Source organism: Diplotaxodon limnothrissa, linkage group LG1, assembly GCF_057381915.1.
Source record: "Diplotaxodon limnothrissa isolate DT_005_m linkage group LG1, D_limnothrissa_male_GT1.1, whole genome shotgun sequence".
NCBI classification, from domain to species: domain Eukaryota; kingdom Metazoa; phylum Chordata; class Actinopteri; order Cichliformes; family Cichlidae; genus Diplotaxodon; species Diplotaxodon limnothrissa.
In genome coordinates, this window is record NC_140596.1 from 26,651,578 (window position 1) to 26,673,667 (window position 22,090).

Genomic DNA, 22,090 nt, shown 5'->3' on the forward strand with positions numbered 1-22,090 from the left:
CCACGCCCACCCCCGTGACATCACGCTCCGAAGCCCTATATAAATGTCAATGGGAGCAACAGGACGGTCAAATGTCGCTGATTTTACTACACGAGGACGAATTGCAGGGTAGCAAACATCGTCGGAAAACACGTTTTCAACACTGCAGGTTACCTGGGTGTAATGTTTTTCAGCTAAAAAGAAACATGGCCTGACTCCTACCTAACTATATAAAGAGTAACTGAAGGTTAAATGCAGCTAACATGTCCTGTTTTAAGCCAGGCACTTACACCTCCGCTCCGCTGCGTCTCAGCCACTATCGCTCTGGCTGGTGATGCACGAATCATGAACGAATCGTTCAAGACTCGAGAATCACTTTACTGACTCATGAATCATGAATCACAAGCCCAACTGACTCACCCGTGTTGCTGTTAGCAAACTAATTTCATTAGTAGAAATATATCTGGCTTGTAATTAAAATTATGGAGAAAAACACAACATCCAGTATCTTAACAAAAGCATTTCTGCTCTAAACTGGAAGAAAAAACCCTGAGTAGAAGCTCACATCAAGACAATAGCTCCTCGGTTCACAGTAGCATCGCTCTGCTAACATGCTAACAGCACATTTGAGCTACTCACCCCCTCCTTTCCTGTGCTGAATCGTAGTGTAAGCGAATCACTCAGGACTCACTAACCCTTCCCTTCCTGAATCATAGCAAACGAATCACTCAGGATTCACTCACCCCTTCCCTTCCCGTGCTGAATCATAGCATGAACTAATCACTCAGGACTCGCTCACCCCCTCCCTTCCCGTGCTGAATCATAGTGTGAACTGTTAAGGTTCAAATATTGAGGAAGGAGAGTACAAACAACCATGGTCCAAGAGCTTGGTCAAACAATTGATTTTAATGAAATACACGCGTGGGGGGACCAGCTCCCTTCGCAGACAGCGCTGATCTCAGACGAATCAAAGCATAAGCATATATTTTATACCATCAGGGCTTGAATTTAATGACTCCCCCTCATGCGTCATCAGATACAATATATGCATACGTCAATTCAAAACCACAATGACTTTTAACACAGTTTGAAAAGGAACATTGTCTCTATCTTCATGGCAGATGTTTCCTGTCAACCTTTTGACTACCGCTTCTCCAAACCCGCAGTTACAAGTCAACATGATTAACCTCTCACCTATAAATGATTCTCTCTAACTGAGTGTGTGTGTGTGCGTATGTGTCGTCCTTAAATGCTCTCTCATCTCACCCGTTGCACTTCTGAATCACTCAGGACTCGCTCACCCCCTCCCTCCTGTGCTGAATCATAGCGCGAACGAATCACTCAGGACTCGCTGTCGCTGCAGAATTTCAGTCAGGTTGATGTCTGGACTTTGACTGAGCCATTTCAACACACTTCATTTTGCAGCCATTCTGCTGTGCCTGAGATCGTTGTCCTCTTGCATGTCCCAATGTCAGACAAGTAAATGGCCTTGCATTGACTCCAGATCAGGGTGGAAATGGTGGATCTACAGGTGACTGTTCCAGAAATCTTGTGGTTTGTTCAAATGAAACTTTGAGAAACCTAACCCCAAAAAGATGATTTTGTTCATCTGGCTGTAGCGTTTTCAGTGGGAGAAGCATTTCATCGCTCATCTAATTGACTTCAGTCTCAGCTGACTGCAGGCTTCCCCAACGCTATGTCCAGATGAACAGAATCAACTTTTTGGGATTTCCTTACCTGAATGATCGAGCATGCATCACGACATTTGTGAACCTGAGCTGTGCTGCATTTTTTTTCTAAAGAAAAAGAGGCTTTCTCCTGGCAACCCTTCCAAACAAACCACACATGTTCAGCCTTTTTCTAATCGTACTGTTATGTACTTTAGCAAGCAAACAGGGGACTGCAGAGTCTGAGATGTAGCGCTCATTTTTTTCCCCTCCCACTGAACATTGTAGTCTGACCTTGGTTTGAATGTGCTGGGACGTCCACTCTTGGAAAGACTGGCAACTGTCTTCAACGTTTTCCACTTGTAAATAAATTGTTCTCGTTATAGAATGACTGTTGTTGGCAGTGTCCTTAAAACCCTTGCTAAACTGAAGAGCAGCAACAATTGTTTCTCTAAGAAAACCTCTGATGGCTTTGCTGTTTCACATTGTGTTAACACACCTGAATGCTCCAGACGAGAAAACTGCTAAATTTCTGCTTTTATGGAGGTGCTCACACTTGACGATCAGTTACTGTATCCTGGTGCATTTGATTTTTAGCACCTGGGTGCTACTTATCCTGTTGATATGGAAGCAGAAAGGATGTGCTTAGTTCTTTTTACAAACTGCTTCTGAATGTTGTGATGGATTTATTTAGCAAAAACATGTAGTTTTTCATCTAAAAACGTATTTATCTAATTTAAGACTTGTTAAAGACCTTTTTTTTTTTTTTAAATGTCATGGTACCTTAAGAATAAAATAAAAATTTTTTCATATAACTATCCATTCGTCCATTCACTTCTACAAGGACACTGCTTACTGTAGCCTCATCACTTTGTACTCTGTCTGACCAAGGCAATACATTTTAGAAAAAAAATCTATCATTAATGGAAATCTGATAAAGAAGAATACATTTGTAGGCCAGTAACACCACCGTACATCTAAAAGAGCCACGTGACGCTTTGAATATTCCCTCCCAGGTGGCCACTGGCCTGTATAAGGTAGGACTGTGGTGGCCGTACGCTTTGTGCAAACTACATTCACATTTGATAAACTCAACAATTGCAGTCGTATGTTTTTTTTTAGCTGCATGTAGAATATGTGTCCAGACTACAAGGACATTGGCAGGATAGCAAAGTAGACTTACAGAGAAATTGTACAGGTAGGTACAAGAAAAACACAAGAACAAACAGAAAATGCTTGGATGAATGATTACTTTGGCTACGTATGATCTCAGCCTTTGAAGCTATAATGGTCTCACTAAGGCTTTGGTTAGGCTATGTGCGCCTTCTAATAAAGACAGTTGAAGCTGGGAAGTTTATAGAGCATTTTGTCCTGCTATATTAATTTAGGATGGACAAACAACTTTCTGCATTTATGTTGATTACAACCAAAAATGTAAAAAAAAAAAAACCCAAAAAACAAAACTATTTAAATAAAATAAAAAATAAAATACAACAATAACAGCCACATAGGCAATGACAGCATGCCAAAATAATAATATAAATTATAAAACAAAATAAAAAACAAACAAACACATTTATTTCCTTTTTTTATTGCAAATATGTCTACAAAAACTAGGAATACAGATAGAGATATAACAAGTATGGTTAAGTAAGTTCAGTTGCAATGCAGAAGAAAAAAAAAAATACACATTCTGGTGCTTTGTGCCATATTTTGGATCAAAGTTTGTTCCCTTTTCTGAAGACTTACATTCACTAGAAAATACACAGAGCAAAAAACAGTCCAGTACCACCAAACTCTAACAAAATCTAATATTAGAACCCGTGGAAGCGCAATCGTGGCTTAACTCGTAAGTATTAATACATTTATAAACACAGAGACAGACCATTAACACATAGGGAGTGGAAACAAAAAGAACTTATAAAGAACAAAGAAAGAAAGGAAAACATAAAAATAAAAATAAAAACCAAAAGTTATACAAATAAATGTAAGTTTGAAACTTTCAATTGTACTTGACTAATGTGATACATAAATACAGACAGGACAAGACGTATGATAAAGATGTAAAAATGCAAATGCGATTAAAGTTTGTTTTTAAACATTTTTTATGGTTTACAAAAAAAAGTGCTTAGCAACATTGCATCTGCAGCTTTCAGAGGAAAAGCTGTTATATTCTGATTCTTTGGAATTCATAAATGTTAATGGCGGCACACAGAGGAGGATCAGATAAAGACGGCAGAATCTATTTGGGTGCATTTTCATTTTTGAAATATAATGTAATCAACTAATACGCTTCAGTATTCCTAATGAATCACAATCAGAGTTTTTCAAGAAATAACCTCTGAGGACATTGGGCAGGCCAAAGTGCGATCAGCTTTCTGTGCTCCATCTGCCAGAAAATGATTTTTTTTGTACCACTGCGCCTTAAAAACATGGTCCATGAATTCATTACCGTTTCTACACAAATGCATTGTCATTATTTAGTTGCCCAGCTATTTATTTATATTTCCTCTTGTTAACAAAGCTTTTGATTATGACCTTTAAGGTTATAATCAGAGTATATTTAAATGTGTGGGCAGAAATGTACTATATGCTGCATATAAAAAAAAATGTGTATATATATTTTTTTCTTTCAAATATAAGAAATGACCCTCACAAGGCTCTTAGTTTCGCGAGGAGTGCCTCTACATCTGACTCTCCATTGGTGCCACAGCTGCTCACTGTGGGACTAAAGGAGGATGACTGGAAGGCTGGAGTTCCCGCGCTTCCTGTGCCAACCTCCATCTCTTTTTCGGTCGCTTTAACTCTCTCCAACACCCTCTCTCTGTCCGGCCCATAGCCGTGACCCGCCACGTTCCTGTAACCGCGGCCCGACTCTGAACCCACAGCAGCTTTGGCTCTGGCTGCAGATGGATGGCTCTCAGACTCATTATGGGCCTCCCGGGCAGAGGGAGCTTTCACCGCCGCTGAACTCGCATTTATATTCTGCCGAGAGCGAGACCTTTGTAAAGGTGCCTTGTTGTTTTCTGCGAGTGAAAAACAGAGACAAAGCAGTGAGCACAACTATGAGAATGAGGGAGAAGAGGGTGATGCGTGACTGACACGTTAAATGAATGGGAGCAAGGAGGTTAATCAGATTACAGATTAAATTACAAGCAAGCCACAGAGAAGCGGCAAAAGCAGGCGAGCGATGAGAAAATAGAAAGTCAGGCGATCCAGCGAAACACGAAATGATGAAATAAAAGAAGTTAGGAAGTAATAAAAACAGTTTAGTAAACAATTACGCATGCAAAACAAATTACATACATACACAAGAGGTCGCACTGCTAGTCTGTTAGAATCGACATACTCTCACTGATGAGACTGAAGTTTCTGCAGTACACTCTGGCACAAAGCCAGCTCAGCATGATGAAATGGATATGGCTGATCAACCACAACAGAAACTCAATAACATTGTATGTTGCCCTTTTTTCCAATCTCCTAGTCTCCCCCCCTTGCACGACACCCTCCCACCCAGCTTCACCTCCCCTGATTCTACCATCATCATCCATTCTCCTTCCTCTGCTCTTCATCTCGGCTCTCTGCTCCGGCACTTGTCCTCTTCATCTTTCTTATTCTTTAAAACACATTCCCAGGCAGACAGTGGAACAGAGCAACGCCCAGATGCCAAGATCAGACCTACGTTCTGAATTATAATCCCTCTGAGTAGATCTTAGACTTCATCATCAGTATGTGCGCGCTGGAAGGAGAGGGCAAATCCATATTCATGTGACCTTGAGTGTGAGGCTGAGAGGAGTGGCGCGAGGAAAGACACCGCCGCATTTAAAGTTTCCTGAGCCTGAAATGTCTGGCAAACAGGAGTCAAACACAGCAGAGCAGAACAGAGCGACCCGCTCTGTCAGCCAATCGGTAATGAGTTTGGAGCGTGGCCAGTCAGTCATGACAGTGTGTTTTATGGGCCAAGCTGACGAATGACAAGGAACGTCCCTGAACACAACCTCTGACAAATAAATAAGGATAAAGGGAGGAAAGAGAGCAGACAAGAAGGAAGCGACTGCAATATTAAGGAAAGAAAGTCAACGTTGGCACTCGCGCACACACAAACACACGTTGTTACGTTCACAACAAACCTGTTAGGCAAACAAGAGGCAGTGGGTGACTTTAAAAGGAGGAACTGAGTAGAGTGTTTCGCGTTGCTTGCTGTGATTGAACATTTAACACAGCTGAAAATGCAAGTCTCCTCTCATTATCTGACCCTTTTTGCGCCATCTTCCTGTTGTAGCAGTCTAACTTGCAACAGATGACAATTATTTCCCACTGCTGATCCTTTTTGCTCCACAATTTCCCAATCATGTCCTGTTTCTCTGTCCTCCCCCTAAAAAGTGCATCAGCTACACCCACCCTGTCTGTTTCTCTCTACTTAGCGATGCCCCCCTCTTTAAAGGAAACGCTTGTTTCCCTTAAAAGCGCCGCTCACAGATTCAGAGCTGATGCTGGGAAAGTGATCAGTTCTGTAATAAACTATTTGCATTTTGATATCTTGTTTACACTTTAGCTTAATCTCAAATTGAGGCCGTTTCTGTCACGAAAAGCAACACGGATGGGATTATTATCACACGTCGAGTGTGACAAAATGTCAATCTTTGAATTTACATTCATTTTAACACGTATTAGCATTTAATTATTTTCAGCTCTGCATGTAGCCTAAATTACTTATGAAAACCACATACTGACTGGAGTACAAAATGCTGTTTCGATACATATACATTTACACTTCAAAAAGAAATGAAGAAACCCCACACTTGAATAAGACCTCTTATCCAAAAGTGCATTTCTCTTCTCCCTAACAGGGCCTTGGCCTTTAGTGGTGAACATGATCAAAGTGCTGGCAAGTTCAGTTTCTTCTCAGTCTGTCTGCCTGTGACACCTCGCTGCCCCTTCCTTTGAAGCCTCGCTAGCTTCTCAACATATGCCTTCATCTAAGCTGTAAAACATGTCTGAGAGATGTAAAATATGTCTCATCTTCCAGGTAGCACTCCTTTAACCAACAACTGACAAAGGCTGTACAGGAGAACTAGTCAAGCAGAATTTTAATCGAAATCGCTGCTCTGGATCGTCAAGGAATTCAAAGACAAAACTGTCGTCTTTTATTGAACACATGCCTGTGATGGTAGAGGTGTGAATTTATCCTTCTCACACCATCAAATATGGATTAGCTGCGTGATGTGCAATTAGATATAAAAGATGGTTAGTGTACTTTAGTACGCAACATACTCAGGATAAATCCCACATCATTATGACAGGTCTCGGACTGAACTTTGGTGCCAAGTGACACTGATCTAAGTGATATTACTGCGATACATGATTAGACTCTGATCTGCTGACTCAGGATTCACTACAGGCTTCATAAAGCTTTTTCCACCCCGATCACATACGAGGACACACTTTGATAAAAATGCTTCTGTTACTTCAACACAGTTACATCCACGTCGGTACATTGTTACAGCAAACCATGCAAACCTCCCCAGAAATGTAAATACACATCACCATCACTGCAGCCTGCACAGGAATAAATACCTCATCAGCTTTTGCGACCTATGCATGCTGTGTCGTAGGCTCTATGTTAATATTATAATTCTGGCGTTAGTATTTCTGAGCTATGCACTTTTTCCTAAATCTTGGCCACTGGGCATTTTTTTAGGGTAGAACAGTAGAGAAGTAGGGAGAGAGCAGTGAGGAATGGCACTGAGAAAATGGTCCAGTGCAGACTCGAACACAGGCCCGCTCAACCTTTCAGCGCCCGCTCACCTGCTACTGGACATTATTCACCTCAGTTTTAAAATGCAGCTCTTCGAACACTAAATGGTTACATGTCCTTGTAAGCAAAAAGCTTCTTTCTTCAGTTATTGTCTTCAACCAGGAGCCATTGCAAGCCAGCAGCATTTTTACTGTGTGGTTTTTGTGAAATAATAAGCTGGTGAAGCTAAAAAGCTAAAAAGTGAAACGGAGTGTTGTCTGGTACTTACACAGAGCTTTTCTATTTCTGCTAAGCACTTTCTTCTGTAATGACTGAATTGTGAAGCCACGGTGGCGGTTTCCAACACCTTTGACGTCACTGATGGAGGCAGAACATATTGAACCAATGTTTGAACTTGGGTTTTGGCCTGTGTATTGATAGAGCACCAATACAGCAGCCCATACTTAGAAGTTCATCTTCACACCTTAATGTCAAACTACTTCGTTAGAAAGCTTTCACAGTGAAATATAATAAAAGAGCAGGAGAGGTATTCTTTTCTTCCACTGGCAAACGGCAACACAAAAGAAAACACATTTCTTCATGAAAGCTCATTTGCGGCGTTTATGTTCGGTGCTGATGCAGGTAAACATTTATTCACTTCTTTCCTGCTTCTGGATTGTCGACATTTGAAAAAGAAGGTAGGAGCAACACTGAGGCTTCTGAGACAGAAAGTGCTCACCTGTCTTTCACTTTTTCGCACTGTTAAAGCTAAACTGACACCATTGTAGTAATAAACTCATCAACATCAAGAGGTGTTAAGAGATTGGAGCAAAACTGAACATTTGAGAAAGCCTAAAGAGTGGTATTTTCCAGGGAGTCAACCATAAACACAGCACTAAACCAGCAGTCTATCACAGTCCTCAGTCCGACGCCATCCTTTAGTCTGCTTGAAGGCAGAACGGAGAAGAAAAACTGTTCAAAAATGACAATAAAAGAGCTGGCAGACTGAGTGTGTTGTGCCTTTTCGCTCTCAGCTTTGCTGTAAAATGTGTCTTTAAACTGCGAGTCTCAGAGCCCAAAGCCTTTTTTCCCAGCTACTGACACTGGTTCTGTTTCAGCATAAGACAAGCAAAATCTCAAACGAAACAGACTAATCGCTGCTCTGAATCGTTTGAAAATATCACTGGGAATTTCAAGATGGAACCATGGTGGTTTATTACATGTCTGATAGGATGGCATTTTGTAGAAATGTAAAAGGCCCCGTCCAATAGAGAAAACAGAGATTTTTCTTCTCCATCTGCAAATAGCTGCAGAGAGGAATTCACATTTTTCTCTTGTCAGATCATTTGGTCCATTTGCATTTGCCACTTCAAATACAGATGCAGATGAGCCTTTCCTTTCATCTCTCACCCCCTCCCTGTCTCTCCACTCTTATGAAGTTTGCTGTATTTGATCACTTTAAGAAGGGAGCAGTCATGCAGACTTAGAAAAATACAGATAGTGAAGTGACTTTTTCTCTCCACGGAGTGACTGACACAACAAGTTAAAGTTAGCAAGATCAAATACACACTTCTTTACCCGTCATAAATCAAAACATGGCTTGATGGCTTGTTTTTTTTTTTTTTTTTCACCCTTTCCATTTAAATCTAAATCTTTGCATTTGGGGCCACTTTATGGCTTATGACTTTGGCTACATAATCAAACAAAAGCACATTTTGTATAAACACTACTAATAATTTGTCATTGTTGATTTTAATTTTTATACATGCTTGTGATTGTCTAACATTATTGGCTAGGCTCACATCTTTTGTGTGTACTCCTTTTACATTGCCATTGGTTCCTCTTGCTGACCTGTAGTTGCCTAATATGTTGGTGTATTTACTGTGTTTTCCACTGCTATTGTACTCTGGTTACTTTCCACCTCCGTGTCAACAAGAAATCTCTGATCTTTTTTGCATTGCTGAAGCAACAGACCGTCTGTGTCCTGTTTACACTGGTCATGTAATGCAAGTTTACTTGAAGATTATTTCTGAATGTTTGCTAAAATGCTCATCTATATCCAAACAAATTTAGCTTTAAAATAAAAACATTTGAATATGTGGATATATAGCCTCAGTGTCGTAAGAGCAGCCACAATGAACTGAAAGTGACCAGTTCTGTTTTATCTATAGAAAATTTCCATCGAAGAGATGAGAGACAAAAGCAGAATTAGGCATATCACTTGGAAATCAAATGGTTAAAATGCACTGGTGGCTTTACTTTAAGTCCTACAATGAAACATGACTGACTTTTGTGTTGCAGATTCTTTGTACAGTACAGCAGAGTATAGTCTAGGACAGGGTAGTGTAGTATATAGTTGGTGTCCATGTAGCCAGCCCATCCGCCCAGCATTTTATGGCTGAGGGGTTAAAACATCAGATTTTTTGAGCAGTTATAAATTATCTCCTCAACAGCAGTGAGATCAGTTTGTCACTGTTATTGTAGCCAAGTTTTGTTGTCATGTATTTATAACAACATAAGAACAGAAATCATCTCAGTGTGTCAAAATGTTTCTTAGAACAATATTTCTTCATTCAGAACAGAGACAGATACTCAATTTTTCAGTTTCTGTATAGAGTCTAGTTATACTAGGATGTGAGATTACTGTGTCAGAACATGATAAAAACTATTAGAAACTAAATCTAGGGCTGGGCCATATTATACCATTCACAGTAATACCGGTATAATGTTAGGCAACGATAGGAAAATGAAATATCGCGGTAGAATATGAGCAAAACGTGCATGCGCAGTGCCTTTGTTTTCATACACACATGGCCGATTGTTGAGTGAAACAGATGAACCAGAATTGGTTTGTAAAAATGGTGCAACTTCAGTGATGTGGAACTGGTTTGGTGTTTGTCCGTCAGATACACGACAAAGCACATTTTTTTGCAGAACATGCAAGCGGCCGTCGTTATTGTCGTATTTGTCGGACTAAGATGCTCTTAAATCTGGGAGTAATCTGGGTCCTAAACTCCCCTCTTCAGGTCAAACGAACACTGCACTGAGAGTTAAAAACTGTCTAAATTCTTTCATCTTTAATAAAACGATCAGCATTGCTGCTTTACCAGGTGTAACTATGAAGTTTAACTTCCAGGCATCCATGAAAACAAAATTTATTACATTTAACGGAGTTAGAAGTTAGCAAGAAGCTAGCGGAAGTTAGCTCGCTAGTTTCGCTAGTTACCTAAGCATGATATTGCATGTTCTGACTGAGAGATTTCTGAAAAAATTCAAACGTACAGCTCTGCTATCACTTCCAACACAAATGAAGACAGGAAACTAAACAGCAGTGACGTTTGTAGGGTTACTGAAGTTGGGCTACCTGGTATACAATGATGTGCTACGTGATCGCTAGCGACACAGCTATGTTAGCATAACATAAACAGTGAGGCTGGAGGACGAACACTAACACTTTTCCACTTATAAAAGTTAACGTTAAGGTTCCTGATAGTTAGAGACAAATGCAATCGCATGGCAGGATGTTGTAAACGGACCAAACTTCAGTCAGGAGAACAACTGAGATAATCCATCCACAATACAAGGTTAGTCATTAATATACTGCAACAACATGGGAATAGAGCAGCTGCCAGAGAATTCAACATTAATGAATCAAAGGTACAGAAGTGGAGGAAGCAAGAAGAATGAGTTTAATAAAGTTTGATTTATCTGACTGCTTTGTTTCGCTTAATGTGCCTTATAATCCCGTGCACCTTATGGTCCGAAAAATACGTACTGCACACTGCAGTTTAATGTTGCAAAGCACCTCTTTTTAACTTCAGTGGACATGGTTATGCTGAGGATATGTCAGCCCATTTCTTGTTTAAGTGAAAATAAATAGAAGGTTGTCTTTTTGCGCTAGTAATGTTGTGGAGTTGTATTTTGTCTCGCATCAATTATATCGTCAGTTATATCGTTATCGCAAATTTTCAAATATATATCGTGATAAATATTTTTGGCCATATCGCCCTGCTCTAACTAAATCCTTATCATTTATGCCATCTGAATTAAAAATAATAATAAAAAATACCGGTAGTCGCCAGTGCTGCCTCTCAGTTTCCTAAAAGTAGGATCTTTAGGTAGCAGAAGTCACTTGGAAACACAATTTTAAGAACACATAATTACCAATTCACTAACATAACTTAACCCACCCTCCTGCTTATTTTATATCTTTTGCCAGGTGTTCAAGAGTTTAACTATACTGTTAACTGTAACTGACATATTTACTTGTGCATGCAAGAGCTTAAAAATAGGTCCTTCCGACCCCATCAGGAAATGAGTGTGACTTTTGTTTTGTTTTGTTTTTTACTAGGCCTAAAAGGGAAAAAAGCCTTGCTTTCTTTGGTCCTGTGAGTTTTAGACCTACCAGTCAATTAAAAACAGTTTTCAATTGCCTGTCTGCCTCTGAAACAACTATGTCATCTGAAGCATTATCAAGCCTTAATGTATAAATGCTATCTAAATCACAATGTATTTGTACCAGAATTGTCATGACAGCATAGATAATCAAACAATGATTTTACATAATTACCTGTTACTTATGAAAGCTCTATTTCAATACACTTCTTATTTGTAATTTGAAGACCAAAAAATAATTATACACTTAAGTCTATGTACCATGGGAGTCAGTCCTTTGAACCTTATCATCATTTTGACTGCAGTAATACTGGCATAATATTCCCGCCTGTGTTTACACAGAAAGCAAAACACTGTAAATGAAACAAAGCGTGGAAAATCTTTTAACATTTCTGCTATCAAATTCTGTCCCGGCATGAAACTCGATACAATTACAACATTTGCATTCTTTCGCAAATGTAGCTGGGTAATTATGTCATTGGCATCAATGAGCCACTGTCAATATGTGACATATTGAAAATGATAAGCTAAATAACATAATGTTCTGCCGGGTGTGTCGTAAGTTTCCCTCGACAAGCGCCTTTGTTACTGGGACCAGTAATTTTAAGAAAGACCCCCATCAGAATCCATTGCTCAGTCTGCAGTATCTTTCCCAGAACAAACACCAATTGCAAAAAACCTACTAAAAATAAACCAAGAACAAACAAGAAGTCCTGAAAAAGCTGTTTAGAACAGCATACTATGTTGCAAAAAGTGAACTACCATTGCAAAGACTGCTAAATTTTGCCAAACTTCAAAAAGCAAATGTCCTAGATCTTGGTTCCACTTACCTCTTACCCATGATTTCAGTGGAAATTTCAAATTCAGGATCTGACACAGACTGATTCATGTTCTACACAGTTCTTACAAGTTCATAGAAATTTCTGTTCAATTAGAACCAAATGTTTGAGTTGATGATTGTAATTTTTATACAGTTGTTGTAATTTGTGCTTTAACTATTTTTTGATTGGTGTTTTGTTTCCTTTACAATATTATACATTGTAAAGGAAACAAAACATCAATCAAAAAATTGTCCTCTTTTTTAAATTTGCGCTACTTAAATTTATTTTGGGCTACCAAAAGAAAGAAGAGTGCCTGCCCGAAGGGCTACCAGGGATTTTGACATTTTGCGAGCCCTGTAAAGACTAGTTAGCCGTTAGCTGATTTGTTTGTGCAACTGTCAGTATGCTTCCTCTTTGCAAATATGATTCATTGTGGGAAAATTCCCTCCACTTGTAAGTCATTTTTAAATTGTTCTGTGTGGATTAACCAGTCATTCATGGTGGAACTGGTAACACTGAACAAAACTTGTGCAGAACTTTTCAGACATATTCAGTGTATATAACAGAAAGATGAGACTAGGTGTGTGTTTTTCTGCATCTCTGCCAGCAATCAGCACACTTGAGGTATAAAAGCAGAGTTGCTATGACTCATAGTACAAATAAAACAAATTCAGAAAAGCAAAACTGATTGAATGGAGGAAAAGGGGTGAAAAACCTTGCTCACAAAATAACCCTTCTTACTTCGTTCGTACTCTAATGGACAGTTGTACATTACCACTTAGGAACACAAATGGTATAAAAAGAAAGAAAAAAACCCTTACCATTTTATCTGTGAGGATGGGACTGTGCGCACTGTACTCTAGAAGGCTATGACTTTGCACATACACAATGAGATGTGCCAAGGAGAGCTACATTTAAGAGTCGTATGGTGAAACAAATGTGAGTCATGTGCCAAAGTCCCCCAGCCAGTCTTTTAAAGGGTAAAAGCAAGAAGACAGCTTGTTAGCTTGGGTGTATTAGGCTGACTCTAATTAAAGATCATTACTTGGCAAAGCACCAGTCACTGAAGGTTAGTCCCTTGTTTGTTTGTTGTAGTTAGCTGCACATGTGCAGACTGTACTGTCTAGCTTTTTCTGACACAGCAGACAGGATTAAAAATGAGGACAGGCAACAAGCAATGAGAGGAGAGTGAAAGGAGAACAAAAGTGGGAGAAATGAGATGATGAGGGAGAGGATGACAAGGTGGACAGCCTAAACAGCCTCAAGACAGTGGTGTGATTTGGGGGCAATGACTGTAATTTGGACTAGACTCAAATAGAGCACAAAAACTGAGGGAGCTACGTGAAAGAAGAGAAAATAGAGGACATGCAGAGACGGGACTGTTGAAAGAGCACTATAACAGTCCCTATGGCTAATCCAAAAACCAGCACTGACATAGTTAACTGAGGCCTTTCCAGCTCTAACGCATATATAAATGTTTTCCTTTGTTAAGAAATGATTCTGCTCCCCTCTTTTTCTCCTCCTTCTCTCCCACATTCACAACCTCAAATATATTTGTTTAATTACAGAAAAACACGATTCAGTTCCACAGTTTTAGTGGAAATGAGACATAATTTGGAGGATAAATATGTGCCAGTATGTACTCGTGATCAGTGTTGGTCAAGTTACTTGAAAAAAGTAATCAGTAATTAATTACTGATTACTCCCCCCAAAAAGTAATCCCGTTACTTTACTGATTACTTATTTTCAAAAGTAATTAATTACTTAGTTACTTAGTTACTTTTTAAAAACACGATTTACAACCTGAAGAGGTGATAAAGTGATAGATCTTTCAGCCCAATTCTACTTTTTCTACATAATCCATCATACAAAATGTAATCAAATGGAAAAGTCTCTTTTTTTAACTTGTTTTATCAGTTTTAATCTTTTAACTTTATGCATCAAGCAAAACATTTAATTATATGCAACATTCTCTGACTTGAATAAATTAGTTTAACATTTAAACCTATTTTCTACACATTCCAGCACATAAAATAAAATATTTTTTGTGTTTACACTCACTCTTTCAAACAGATGCAAGTAAAACACAGCAGAAAATAAATAAAGTCAAAGACTCAGCGGTCCTTTTGCTCTATTTTCACCTGTAAAGCAGGAGCAGGGTAGGCGGAGGGTTACCCTGGTGTAGGTGTGCTGCGGTCAGTTGAAGAATCCGCGCGAGTGTCTCTGTGAGTTTCCCATCACGTCGTAGCTACTCGGTACTTGCTCGGAAGTTTAGGGGTTTTTTTCGCTGTAAAAAGAAGTTTTCTTCCCACGCACGATGGACGCTAATGTTTTTGTCACTTTTTATGGAATCAAACTCAAAGTAAGGTCAGTACTTCCACACTTTAAACGCTGCACGCTCATACTCTCTCCCGCACTCGATATATTATCCATTGTTGATCTGCACACAGCTGCTGTCACCAACGTCGCACTTGCTTACGTCACTGTCATGAGACATTCTCGCAAAAAAAAATCACGGTTTTAGTAACGCAGTAACGCAGCGTTCCTACGGGAAAGTAACGGTAATCTAATTACCGATTTTGCAATAGTAATCCCTTACTTTACTCGTTACTTGAAAAAAGTAATCAGATTACAGTAACGCGTTACAAGTAACGCGTTACTGCCCATCTCTGCTCGTGATACAATTTTATTTAATAATTTATCAATACATTTTTTTTGGCTGAGCCTACACTTCACTGAGGAGCTGCAGCCAAATAGTGCTTGTTATAATTTGTTTTAAAAAAAAATGTGGTTCGAGATCTGGTAGTAGGATTTATTATTTGAATTTAGTATAAATGAAACAATTAATGATTTAATAAAGATGAAATGATCAACAGACTAACTGATGAGTAAAAGAATTATTAGCTGCAGCCCCAGAGACATGTATTACATCTTACTAGGGCTGTCAGAAGCACATATTTTGATTTAGTGACAGTGATGATCAGTCCAAAAAGAAAACAGCATTGGCTCTTTATATAATTACCACTTTGATACATTTAATTTGTAAAGGCTCAAAGCTAATTTTAGAAAACATTATGCCCTTTCAATAGAGCTGGCACAAGTGGTGAGAGTTTACATTGTGTATAGTATCTGGGAGATAAAAAACTGTCATTGTAGCGAAAATATTACTGATCAGTATGGGCGTCTATGGTCACAGTAAGCGGAGCCTGAATATCTGGCTCCAAAGAAAGAGAGGGGACAGTCCCTTGACATTTATAGGTCACCCTCTATGACCGCATTCTTGTAAGCATTTATTTATTTATTTATTTATTTTTAAACTGGACAGGCAGTGGGATTTGCACAACCATAGATGTGCACATAAGAGACAGACTCCTATGGAGATGTCAGCACATTTCCCCTGCAGTGCATAAACAAATATGACATATTGAAATCAAGACTACGAGACAAGTGAAGGAGGAGTTTGTAGCCGTGTAAAATCAGACAGGGTGATGCGGAGATGTGAAAGGGGTGTAGCTGAATGTCCCTGAAGTCCCCTGCCCCTCAGTGTGAACCTTCAGCCACTGTGAGCTGCAGCCAAGCATGGCATTACGTTAGCACGCCTTGGTGCATCTAACAGTGCCCCAAAAGTGAGCCCGGTTTCCTGCCACTAGTACGGCTAACCTACACACACTTTACTTGAGAAAAAAATATAACAAATAATACAGGGCCTCTCTTTGATCGATAGCTTCACTATCAAACGCAAGCAATATGACATTTTCAAAGCAGTCAATAACACTGTTGTCACTAATGTACTCATATCTGCCTTTTCAAAAAAACAAACAACAACAACAAAAACCAAAAAACAGCTTGATAGCCAATGCAAATCAGTGTAAACGCAAAAATATGGCCAATTAAAAGCCACATCCAATTTTGAACGCTGTGCAGTGAACAGCATTGTCAGAAAATGTGGTTTAACCCTATAGGTCACATTTTTGGGGGCTGCAAAACAAGCGGACTTCTTTTAAAAAGATGTCAGGCAATATTTGGATTTTTCCAAGATTTTGTGAACAACTGTCATGTAATTTTGTACTGCACATGACACAAGCCTACGAACAGCAGGACTCGGTAAAAATTGGTTACCTCGCTGAGAAGTTGGAGGTGTGAAGTATATCGCCTGCAGCTCTTCGTCTAAGAGGTCGCAGTGACTGTTCTTATAGTCCCGTGACGCTCTGCAATACTTCAAACTGATATGCTGCCTACAAAAATGCAGAAAATGTCCACTGTATTGTTTTGTAGATGCAGATGAATGTATGATAATGCTAAGTGCTACGCTCGGTAACAAAAACATATATATACAGCATTTGTTGTCATGATCTTGACATTTATTTAAATAGAAGTCAGAGATAGACATTTTAAATTAATGTTTATCAGTTTTAGAAATATCATCTTCCAGAAATATGAACTTATAAGATTTGCATGGGTAATTTACATCTTTGTAGGATGCAAAACAAGCCGTTTACTAAAGGCCATGATCAGCAATTTGCAATAAATGGGTAAAAAAAAAAAGCATACAATTATTCATAATATAAACAAATCTGTCCACCTGTATTATAAATAGAAATACACCTGGCAGATGGTTGTAGCAACCCGAGCTTTTACTCCTGCTTTACACTAATTATATCTACACGCAGGGTAATAGACTGCGAATGTTTCCTCATACAGGGACAGCATCACTTCCTGGGGCCTTGCTCTTCTCTCACTGCGTTTCCCACACAGCAAGAGAAAAGCAGACATCAGACACAAACACCGAAAGACAGTCTGACAGGCACACATCACTGCATAGAAGCAAACACAAGCGCACACATGCACAGTCCTTTTCCAATAAACACGGGCTATTTCACAGGTGTACGGACAGTGTACACTGCTGCATCTGGCATGAATTAAACATGCCTTGGTTTCAGGCTCAGCTACCTGTTGTTGTTGTTTGCGTGGTTACTGCTGTTAAATATCCCCAGCGGTCGTAGTCTTATGCATATGTATTTCCCCTCAGTGACTTCACACTAACTAAGGGTTTCTATCAGCCGCATTCTGCGGCAGTGTACACCTGTCACACTGGGGAAGGAAAATATTGATCCTTCACACATCCCCAGACACGAAGCTGAAACACACTTGCAAATGCATCCTTAGACTCAAAGACAGATAGAACTGCACTTTTCTGTTTGCTTTGAATCAATTGGTTATACAGAAAGTAAAATTACATTAAATCATTGACGGAGAAGAATTTTCCATCATAGGAAGAGCAAAAGTGACGGACTCCTTCTTGTTGTACACATTCCAGAGGATTATAGAGAACACAGCTGATCATTTGCGAAAGGCTTCTGTATCCATAAGACAGATTTGCAGAGAACACATATTCTGCTGTATTTTTTTCAGTGTCACAGAATGAGATATTAACAGCCATATTCAGATTCTTCACTACTGCCGGTGTGTGGACAACACAGACGTGTTGTTTTTCTTTTGTTAAAGTACATCTATTATGCTGTTCTTTATTTTCTATCATACATAAATTGTTATGGTGGTGGATAGTTACGTTGCCCAAGCAACATTTTCTATTCTAGTCTCCTCACACGTCATAGGAAAGGGATATCCTTTATATTCTCATCACAGGCACACAGCTCGGGCTGTCAGCACTGCAGCCCCACCCACCTGCTGTTTGCAAGGGGCAGCAAATAAGAAAGAGGCTGTTTTAAAGGAAGGGCGGTCCAAAGGGGAAACAAGCTAAAATGGTTGGTTTTGCACAGAAAATGAACTGAGGTGCTGCATCAAGGCCATGTACAAAGCAAATGGGAATTATTTAACACTATGAATCATACAAAGCTTTTTATAATTCACAGTAAATAGTTAAAAAAAAAAAAAAGGCCCTATATACAGGTGGTCATTTAACAACACTTCATCTGGGTAACATTATTCATTCACATCCATTATTCCAGCACAAGAGCTGATTAAATATTTCAACCTCCAACAGAGGACTTCCATTCTTCGTCTCTTTTGTATTCAACTAAGGTGTTTCTTTTTTGCCATTGTTTCTTACTGCCAGCTGAAGAGTTGTGTTTAACACTCAGGCTGACTCTGACAGCTCTCAATATGCAGGGCCAGTCCTGCCAAACAGACTTATGAATTCCAAACAGCCTGGAGTCATGCTCCATATTTCATTGAAGTTGAATATTTAAAAAGATCAACCCACTCAAAACCCTATAAAACCTATCGTTCTGGGGCCTTGTGTCCTAAAAATAAAATCGCATCTGCCATATCGCATTACAGACAGCCACATCAGCCTCCATCTCTTAACCATTTCCGTCTCTGTGTTCCTCCCTCTCTCTCTGACAAAACCCATCTGGTAACCAGCCTGTCTCCATCAACACAGGTTTCGGTCTTTCAAACAACTGTACACTTCTTCCCTCCTCCTTTATCTCATTCGCTTCCCTTTTCTTCCTTGCTGTCTAGAAATCACATTTTTGTTTCTTTGTTGGTGCTGCAACTCTCACCCCTCAACTGTCCTTCAACCTCATCTCTTCTTAGAGAATCACATAGACCACCAAGCAGGACAAAAAATGTTCTCCGTGTCCTTCCTACTGCAATGGAACTGGTTTGTTACTTCAAAAAGTGAACAAAAACATGACATTTGTCAAAACGCAGCAAAATTAGCTGAGAGACACTGCGATAGAGCTTGTCTGACAGCACAGCTTCACACAGATCAAGGTGGTCCAGACTGTAACTAATGGGGAAAAATCAACAACTCAAATTATGAGAAAAGTGTAGTGTGTTTCACTCCCACAACGCCCATAGCAGCCCTATATTTGCTTTGTCTGGCTGTAAAACAAAGATAACATATTTAAGCGTTAATTTATCTTGAGATTTGATATAATGTCATGAGCATAATGCACCATAACATTCATCTGCCTCACGGCTGTGGTCAGCAAACAGAACATAACATGTTAATATCAGAGTGCTTAGCGCAAATGTCACCAGTGATTGATTAAACATGGTCAAACTAAACCAAATACAAGGAGCTGCATGACTTACACTGACTGACGTCAAGTCTATTATGTTCTTCAGTCATTAGTCTTGTTAGATTTCCACCCTTCAAACAGTAATTTCACTTTGGTGTCCAAAAACAAAACCGCCCAGCTGTGGTAGGGCAAAAGGCAAAGCACACGCTGGAAATGCCTCTACAGACAGACAACCGCACAGTCTCATGCACATCCAATTTAGCTTCACCAGTTAACCTAATTGTGCATGTCTTTGCACTGTGGGAAGCTAGACTAGTCGGATAGAAGCACATGCCACATAGAAAGGCCCCAGCTGGCCAGACGGTTCAAACCTGGAACCATCTTGCTGTGAGGAGACGGTGCTAACCACTGCACCGCTGTGCTGCACCGCCATCTGATTCCCCCCCGAAAAAACAAAACAAAACACACAGACAAAAAAAAATGTACAACATTTACAGAGAAAAGCAAAAAGTACCCTTAAATTTGTTACACATTTCCAAGCTCAAAAGAGAGTAAGAGGCAGTGCTGTTGTTGTTATTAATGTTATTTAAAAAAATTATTGTGGGGAAAAAAAGCTATGATGAGCAGAGTAAAGCATCCAATGTAAGTGTTGCATGATGATTGAAAATTAATTTCAAAGGAACCGATGACAACAGTTCCAAGAGCTCTACAAATACAGTGCACACTACAGAGATTTTTGTATCTACTTACTGAATTTTTACAATATGCTAATTTTATGCTTCCACTTGATTTCAGATATAATCTTTGATGAATAAACATGACACACACATGCAAAAGCCTGTGGGCAGAAGCATGTGCATGCATCCACCCACCAGTTGGCAGGGAACAAATTAGATCATATCAACCCATACCAGAACCAAAATTAAAAGAAAAACAAAAAGGCAACGCTCAAAGCAGAGACGCTGCAAAAAAATAAAATAAAAATGGGATGTTGGTGACATGAAATGCTATTAATATAAACCTGTTAAATTTCTACACTGGGTGTTGACGTTGATTCAAATAAATCAATCAATTAATGACTAGCCAGCTCTATATAAGATGTGTTACATCAAGTGGAGGGAGAAGAAAAAAAAAAGGGGGGGGGGGGGAGCTTTATTGTTACTGTACCCTGGACAAACAGACAGACAAAGTCATGCAGTGTCTTAGCATCATGGTGAGTGGAAATTCTAAAGTGTTATGTCTGTGTATAAGCATTGGCCTGTCTCTCACTTTTCAGAAGCTTTATTCTCTGACTCATCAGTAAAAAAGGAAAACAAAATTCGCATGGCGGCCCCATCGCCATGGGGTAATGTTGCTACGCTCTCCTGCAACCACTGGAGCTCACTGACATATCAATGCAATTAGAGTCACGGCCGTGTCCCAGTGAAGGTCAGCTAGCACTACTCAGACTACCACACACTGAGAGAAACGCAGAGACAGCATGAGAGTGAGGAAGGCAGTCTGAGGAGAGGAAACAAATTAAGTGACAGGGCAGCATGGCTGGGTTTAGCTCAGCCTCTGTCCAGGGGCCTCTTCCTCTAACTCTCACACTGGCTTGGCAATTAAAAATACATGCATCAGTAGTCCACGAAACCCTCTGAAGAACATAATCATACATTTACACAAGCCATGCACATGCAAATAGGGAAAGCCAGTCTCCGCAATGTGTGCAGCGAAATGCATTCCACTTCATATTCCCTATGCATTTAGAACTGATGGCCAACCAGCTCTGTTGAATTCAATGAACCTCTAATCAATGCAGCACACAAATGATTCACTCAAATAGAAGGTTGTGCACTCATGGCTCAGGGGCACACGTCAAACCCAATCACCTCGAAAGGTATGGATCTGTCTAAAGAAAACTGTAGTTCATCACACTCCCAGTCCTCGGCAAGACAGACATCAGTAAGCCAAGGACAGTGGTGTTGATGAGATTGGCCCATATTGATTTTAATCCATAGAGGACTTCTGTGCTTTTCAAATGAAGAAACATATTTAAACCAAAAGTCTCATTTCATTGCTAGCTGTCAGCAAACACCCAGGTTTCCTGTAGCAGTGACCTCAATATATGCACATGCACATATATGTAAGAAATAAATCATTAACTCAACTTCCAAGCGTGCACAAAAATCCTATCACTCTTACAGCACATCTGTTTAATATCTGTGCATGTACTGATGGTTTGGCAAGAAAGCATCCTTAGCAGATCTGGCCTCAGGGACAAGTGCAGCACTTTAAGTGTGTCATCCATCTTATTCCTTCTGAAAGCTCCCATGGGGGCCATAGCAATCTATGCTCCCCTCAGACATGTTCTGTGTCTCGACAGTCTGTAGAGGCTGCAGCAGTGTGGACAATAGAATGGGTTAATCTTGTAAATAGTCGGCTAAGGAACATTGCCAAGCAGGTTATGACATGGTTAAAGCATAGCCAATATGCAAGAGAGGCTTGAAATGAAATTGTGCA

General features: G+C 39.7%; 1 protein-coding gene across 3 annotated transcripts in view; it reads right to left on the reverse strand.

Annotated features, from left to right (window-relative positions):
* Window positions 1-4,298: 4,298 nt before the first annotated feature.
* LOC146639886 (protein diaphanous homolog 3-like) overlaps window positions 4,299-22,090 on the reverse strand; it is a 166,672-nt gene continuing 148,880 nt past the window's right edge. For all 3 annotated transcript variants that reach the window (XM_085356212.1, XM_085356196.1, XM_085356204.1), the window contains one exon: window positions 4,299-4,672. In XM_085356212.1, the coding sequence (XP_085212338.1) occupies window positions 4,299-4,672 (374 nt within the window). The remainder of the gene's footprint in view (window positions 4,673-22,090) is intronic.